This window comes from Pinus tabuliformis, chromosome 1_2 (genome assembly GCF_031772625.1).
Source record: "Pinus tabuliformis cultivar Carrire ecotype Pingquan chromosome 1_2, CPIR1, whole genome shotgun sequence".
In the NCBI taxonomy this organism is placed as follows: Eukaryota; Viridiplantae; Streptophyta; class Pinopsida; order Pinales; family Pinaceae; genus Pinus; species Pinus tabuliformis.
In genome coordinates, this window is record NC_142298.1 from 427,056,494 (window position 1) to 427,064,445 (window position 7,952).

The 7,952-nt window shown below is 31.0% G+C and overlaps 1 protein-coding gene across 1 annotated transcript; it reads left to right on the plus strand.

The window, feature by feature from the left end:
- The first annotated feature begins 364 nt into the window (after window positions 1-364).
- LOC149206176 (histone H3.2-like) lies at window positions 365-1,098 on the plus strand. Its single transcript, XM_089393648.1, has one exon. The coding sequence runs from the start codon at window positions 421-423 to the stop codon at window positions 829-831; it is 411 nt and encodes a 136-aa protein (XP_089249774.1). The 5' UTR covers window positions 365-420; the 3' UTR covers window positions 832-1,098.
- The last annotated feature ends 6,854 nt before the right edge of the window (window positions 1,099-7,952 follow it).

A 7,952-nucleotide genomic window follows, 5' to 3' on the forward strand; every position in this document is an offset into this window, starting at 1 on the left:
GAGGCAATGAGAGAAATCTAGCTCATCACGGTAACAAAATCAAAAACCCTATCGTGTAGCCAATATCAAATACACCTACACCTACACCGAACATTTTTAACTAAATGCAAAGACAACTTTGGATTTGGGTGGCTTTTTATTTTATAAATCTAGTGAAAATAAGAAATATGTGTTGGGGTAACACGTTTCGGGATAGTCAGCGATCCGCGTCGTGCGAAGGAAGGATTGGTGGATTGCTAATGAGAGCCGTCGCTTAGGATTCAAGAGCGGACGGTGTAGATGTGTCGGCGCTAAAAATTCAAATTTGAAAATTCAAGGCGACCATGTATAAAAGGGGGTAAGGCCATCGTTAGTCTCCACGGCTATTGCAATCGTAGTTGAATTTGCAGAGTAAAATTAGAAGAGCAGAGCAGAGCAGCAATGGCCCGAACAAAGCAGACTGCCCGCAAATCAACCGGGGGAAAAGCGCCCCGCAAGCAGTTGGCAACGAAGGCAGCTCGTAAGTCTGCACCGGCAACGGGCGGAGTGAAAAAGCCACATAGGTTCAGGCCTGGCACCGTTGCTCTCCGGGAGATCCGAAAGTATCAGAAGAGCACCGATTTGCTTATAAGGAAGCTCCCTTTCCAGCGTCTTGTAAGGGAGATTGCACAGGACTTCAAGACTGATCTGAGATTCCAGTCTTCTGCAGTGGCGGCGTTGCAAGAGGCGGCGGAGGCGTACCTGGTGGGTCTGTTCGAGGACACCAACCTGTGCGCCATCCATGCGAAGAGGGTGACCATCATGCCCAAGGACATTCAGCTTGCTCGCCGCATTCGCGGAGAGAGAGCGTGAGTTATAAATTACAGAGTGTTCATTCTAACAAAGGTGTGTTTCCACACCACCATTAGATTCGTCTTCAAATTTGTTTTCCCCTTCAAATTTGTCTTAAGAATCCTTTGATGACATTGCTGTTCATTAAGTTGGACTGCTTCAAACGTTCTGCTCTGTTGGTTTGCCCGTGAAGGATACCACCTGTGATTTAGGGATGAGTGTTTTTGTCCATCTGATTTGCGAGTTCACCGGTTCAAAGGTTTTGTGACCAGAATAATTTCGCAATTTTTTTTTTTTTTTTGGGGTATCCATTACATAAATAAGTGGATTATGTTGAATGTTTATATGGGTTTAAAGGTACTTCCAGGTATTGGGAGGAATACCTGGAGGAGGTTTTTGTGAGTAGAATAATTTTCAAATTTTGATAGCTGCTATGTTTTGATTACTAATGTGTTTTGAATCAAATCAATCATCATCTAATGTATTTATGTTTTTTTTTTTTGAATTATCTAATGTTTCGAAATCAGTCATGTAATGTATTTATGTTTTTTTTTGAATCATTACTGTGTTTATCATTGGCTGAAGTTTCATTTTTGAATTGGAATGATTTCTCTGCTGAAGTTTTACCTTGAATTCAGATGATTTCTCTGTTGAAGTTTCACCTTGAATTCAAATGATTTCTCTCTGGGCAACAAGTTGGTAATTTTTGTTTGTTTTTTGTTTTGTTTTTTTTTTTCTTCTTCTTCAAGCTTTGGCCTTCTGCCCTCACTTATTTTGATTTATTTTTATGGCTGGCTAGTTCACTCGAATCTTTCTTTTTTTTAAAAACTCTGGTTTTAATTATTTCAATATAAATCGTTCTAATACCTGAGTTGCTGTTACACTAAGGATGTAAGGATCTGTTATTTCCTATATTTGGATAGGAACTGTTCCAACTGTTGTTGGTAATTACAGATGGCTCATCTTCTTGCTTTAAAGCTAGCGGAGCTTTGCTATTTTATCCTAGTACTAGCAGTTTCTAGTCCCCATAAATTTCTTTTCAGTTTTTGGTTTTTGGTTGCATGTTTTGTGTGTTTCTTTTTTATTTTTATTTATGGAATTGTCTTTTAATGTGATTTTTTTGGATTTTCTGGTATGGAATTTGGCTAAAAAAATTGAAGTTAAATCTTGATTTGTGTTATTTAAACTGGGTTTTTAATTGTATATTTTGATTCAACATCTTAAAACCCCTAAGATGTTTTGATTGTGTAGGGATAACTTGTCAAGCTTGCAATTTCAATAAATTGTTGCTTGAAAATTATTCAAAAAATAATAATTTGTGTGTGTACTTTTTATTTTTATTTTTACCAATGATTTAATTGGAAATGGCATAATTAAATAATAATTTTATTTTGTAGATTACAAAGTTGGTTGAATAAGATTTTGTTTTGTTGTAAATTACAATGTTATTTTGACTCTTTGTTTTGGTAAATAATTTAGATGTAAAATAAACAATACATTTGAAATGAGGTTAATATTGATAATGTGATATAATACTATTTTGTTTTGAATCTTTAGTTGAAGACTTGAGTAAAGTTGTTAATCTAGTTACAATTTATAAGAATGTGGATTTGGAGAAATGAGTTGTAATTTTTCCTTTTAGATTATTATGTTACATGAATGAGGTTTTGACCTCCTGATGTGGTTTTGGTAAATAATTTTGATGTAAAATAAACAATACATTTGAAATGAGGTTAATATTGATAATGTGATATAATGCTACTTTGTTCTAAATCTTTACATGAAGACTTAGAGTAAAGTCCTTTTTTTGGGTTAATTTGTAAGAATGTGGATTTGGAGAAATGAATCATAATTTTATTTGGAAAATTGAATGTGTATTTTACTTGTCTTTGCGTGTATATTTTAGAGTTTATTATATTTGATTTTAATTACTTATTTGTTAAGTTGTTCTTTTAGAGATCATTTTAGTTTTGGTTTGTGGATTGAGAAATTGTAATTTAGAAGTATCTAAGTTAAAATTATTTGATGAACTTTCATATCATGCAGTGATTTAACAATACACCTCATTATAATTTATTTTACACATTGTGAGTTATATTTGACATGTTTTAAATTATATATATATATATATATATATATCTATATATATATATATGTATATATATATATAATTTAAAACATGTCAAATATAACTCACAATGTGTAAAATAAACAATATTTTTGAAATGAGACTAATATTGATAATGTGATACAATGTGATTTTGTTTTGAATCTTTAGATGAAGACTTAGAGTGAAGTCTTCAATCTTATATTTTATAAGAATGTGGATTTGGAGAAATGAATCATAATTTTTATTTGGAAAAAATGAATAGTGTATTTTACTTGTCTTTACATGTATATTTCAGAGTTTATTATATTTGATTTTATTCACTTATTTGTCAAGTTGTTTGAGTCTTTTAGAGATTATTTTAGCTTTGATTTGTGGTTTGAGAAATTGTAATTTAGAGCTATCTAATTTGTTAAAATTATTTGATGAACTTTCTTATCATGCAATGATTTAACAATACACCCCCTTAAAATTTATTTCACACATTGTGAATTATATTTGACATGTTTTAAATTATCATATTTATTTATTAAATTATTATATATATATATATATATATATATATATATATATATATATATATATATATATATATATATATTTCATAATTAAAATATTAGTTTAAATCTAATTAATTTAATTTAAATAAGAATATCTATAATTAGAATTGTTGTTTAAGTTTAAAATCTTTAAAATAAAATTAAATATTTAATTTTGTTTTGTTTGTTTGGTTTTCTTGCGCCTCAAGGAAAAAAATTGGTCATTTTTTCTTAATTTGCAAGAAATATTGGTGGAAGCCATTTCTTGAATGATTGAACTAAAACTAAGTTTTAAAATAGAGTTGTATGAAATTAAAGAAGAGTTATTTTAACTGATAACTATATATATATATATATATTTTAACCAATGAACAATGTTTTATTAAATAATTTGTAGAAAATTCAAATAAATAAAATGAAGGTTTTATTAAATAATTTGTAGAAAATTCAAATAAATAAAATGAGGATCTCATTGAAGGATTTGTAGAGAATTCAACAAATAGAGCAAAAATTGAATGGCTAAGACCATCTTAGTTGCAACTGTTTCCTAAACTCTTTCCATATTTAATTTTTTCTAATAAAATTATTTTTGATCAACTAATTAATTAATTTTTTCACATGTTTAAAAAATAAAAATATTTAAACATATAAACAAAAAGAGATATCGTTAGATATAATATTATACAAATGACATGTTCATACTAAAATACAAAATACATGGAGGATTATAAATTACACAGTTAAAAGAAAATAATTTATATGAAAATTATAAATTATATAGTGAAAAGGAAATAATTTATAATTGCTTTTGAACTTTCTTTTCGTTATTGTTTTATTAATTATATTCGTTTTTCTTCATAATCGTTTTTGTTCATAATTAATAATTAAAATCTTATAAATAATGATTTAACTAGAATTATTTTTAAAGTGTGGTTTACTAATTGTTGTTATTATGTTTATAGAAATATTTTGATAGATTTATTTGAAGGGATTATATTTTGTTGGTTGATTAGTAGAGTAATATCTTGTTGGTTCGATAGTAGAGCTTAATCTTAAGAGGGTTGGGAGAATTGACTTTTTGACTTCCCATTAGCTAAATGCTTTAGGGATGGAACTCAACCAATTGAAGTTAGTTGAGCTAATCTTCAAGGCTATCAAATTATAATTCTTATTATTGATTTGATTTTATTATTTTTAAATGGTTACCACTTTAACTCATAATATTAATTTATAAAATAAAATAATATTATAGAAGCTATTATTAAATAAGGAATATCACTTTATAATTTTAATTAGTTTGTGGAGTTGAGGGGGTGTTATTTATTTGGTTCATGTTTACAATTTTACTTTGTAATTGGGTAATAACTGAAGTAAATATAGTGAATTGCTATGCCTAATTCCCTTGAAATCCATTGACCTTTTTGCTTTTAGCTATAAGTATAAATAATATAGGTGATAGAGAGCACCCTTATCTCAAACCACACTAAGGATTCAAGAAATTAAATGTTGATTGATTAATCAATAATTCATAATCCAATTGATAAAAGGTAAATTAACACCTAGGCGACTATTCATTAACCAAAAGTAGTTAGAGATATCAACCTTAATCACCACAATTAGCATTTTATTAATTTTGATGGAATGCAAACTTTTTAGGCCACTCTAATTACTTCATTGATTTGTGTATTATTCAACATTCTTAGTTGATCTTGGGAAATAGATTTTCACAATAATTCCTTCACCTTCTCAGCATCAAATTTTTAAATTATCTTTTATGTGGTTTCATAATGAGATAGGTTGAATTAGTTAATCTAAGACTCCATAGTTAGGTTGTGATCCTCATTATTTCAAGAAGCCTTTTGGGAGCAATTGCCAAAGCTTCATTAACCAATGCCTCTTCACATTCACCACCATACCTTCCTTTATGCCCCTCATATGACTAAGGCTCAATTTGGTCAAGTTCGTAATATCTACCAATTCTACCATATCCCTTCTTTAGCTCTCTTTTTTGCTTCCATTGATTGTTTTAGTGTATTTTTCTCCACGTTTTTGAAAAAATTGGTGCTATTTATCGAGATGATGTTAATTTTGGTGTATTTTTGCTAATCACAGACAATTGGTGCTAAAAAGCGCTGACTAATATGTCGAGTTTAACCTCTTCTTTAGCTTTTGATGTACCTTCATGTATAGCTTCTTGTGTAAGGTCCTATTTTGCTCTTAGTTATGGCATTGTTTTTGGTGTTCATTTTAGCTTCATTTTTAGCTTCCTTTGTAGCTTCTTCTATAATGTCTTATTTTACGCTTTCTTATGGCATTGTATATGACTTTTTATGTTATACATGTTGAAGATAGATTTTGTAATTAAGTTGGGGGGAGGATTGTATCGTATGTATTTTATGATACACTATGATTATAACCAAATTTGGTAATTTCCATTTGGATGATGCACAAATACACTTATCCTAAATTAGTAATTACCCATCGTTGCCATTATTCTTGCTGTCATTTATGAAAATCAATGTGACTACTTGGGAAATCATTCTTGGTAGTTGTAATTTATGATGAAAAACATGAATTCATTGAAAGGGTAACCTTAATTATTCACTACTGATTACCAATTTCATTTGATTGATATTCTCTACCCAAGTGTTTGTATTGACCAAGCGCTACCTTGTAACAATTTTTGAACATTAATAATCTCTAAAACAACCATGGGAGGAGTGGTAGTCTGTCATGCACCAAATTCCATTGATGCATTGCTACACCATCCAAAAGCCTTTGAAATATTTAGGAATTACTTTACTTTGAGAAGTTGCAGGGTTTCAACGAACATATTGCTATGGAATTCACATGGGCTTTACAGGAGCAATGATTAAGATTTTAAAGGATTCATAATCATTATTACAAATGGCGTAATTGCCTGGGTGACAGGTTTACCTCAAACAGGGGCTCGTTGGTTTTCTAAGAAAATAGTTCCAACAACTAGGGCAACATTTTTACAGCAAGAGGAAGTAAGAAGCAAGGGATTAGGTATTAATAGAACATCCCTTGCTCACCCTTGGGATGATGTGGCTTTCTTTATTCAAAAGTTCATTATTTTTTAGGGACGTTTTGGAATAGTATTCAATTATCATTTTTAGTTATTGGCACATCTTCGTAATGGACAAATGATAGATTTTCCCTAGTTGCTAAAATCTTTACAACATATGGTAGCGACAATGAGTATGGAAAGCATCCAAAGCACTGCCTAACCTACCATGCACTCATCAAGTTAATCATAATTCATTCACTGCAACAACAAGGAAGCACATAGATTGGTTCATTGGCAAAGTCACAAGCACCAACCACTAAAATAGAGGAAAGTGAAAGTGAAGAACAAAAGGTAAGTGTTGAAACAACACCAGAAGATAGAGCAATTATACCTCCTAGACAAAGTAGAGTAGCTACACTTCCTAAACAAAGAAGAGCAGTTACACCTCCTAGATCTTGTCGTATAAACCATAAGAAATGGAGTTCCATAAGAATGTTTGTTAATACATCCACTGAAGGAAAAAGAGTGTGCACTAAAGAACCTGTGGATATATCTAGTGGACAATTTGAGGATAGTTATTATGGATGCCTTATTGAGGAAGAAGGGCCTAAGGTAGAGACTGCTGAAACAAAGGCACCTGGAACAACGTCAGTTGAAGCAGGGTTCTTGAAACAAAAATGCTCGGGGAATGTAAGGAGGTATCTGAAAAAGAGAGAATTGAAGAAGCTATAAAGTGAAGAACAAGAGGTAAGTGTTGAAACAACACTAGGAGAAGCTACTCCTAGACAAAGAAGAGCGGTTACAACTCCTAGACCTTGTTGTAGTATCCCTAAGAGATAGAGTTCCATAAGAACGTCTGCTGGTACATCTGTTGAAGGACAAAAAACATGCGTTAAAGAATCTATGGGTAAAAGTAGTGGACAATCTAAGGATAGTTATTATGGATTCCCTATTGAGTAAGAAGGGCCTAAGGCAAAGACTGTTGAAACAAGGGCACTAGGAACAATGTCTGCTGAAAAAGAGGAAACTGAAGAAGCCATTAAGTGGAAAGAATCCTAAGAAGAGAGTGCGAGTAATTGTTACACCATCACCTACCCCAATATTTGAGGAATGTACTAATACAACAAAACGAAAGAAGTCCGAGGGCCAACAAAATGGAGAGAAAGAAGAATAATTTGTAAAAGAACATACCTCAACACCTGAAGTTCATGTTGTTCCACTTGAATCAAATGAACTTGAGGAACATAAAGAGGAGGAGCTCAAAAAGGAACAAGAAGATGTCTCTTTACTAGGGAAGTATGAAACTAACATGCTTATTCAACAAATTAATAACTTGGATGAAAATGAGAATTTATGTAAACAACTTACCATGGTTGTGAAGGACATCTTCAATTTAGAAAACAAAATGGATTAGAACCCCTATTAGAAGTGGCAGAAGTAATTTCAGTTATATTATGGGATGATG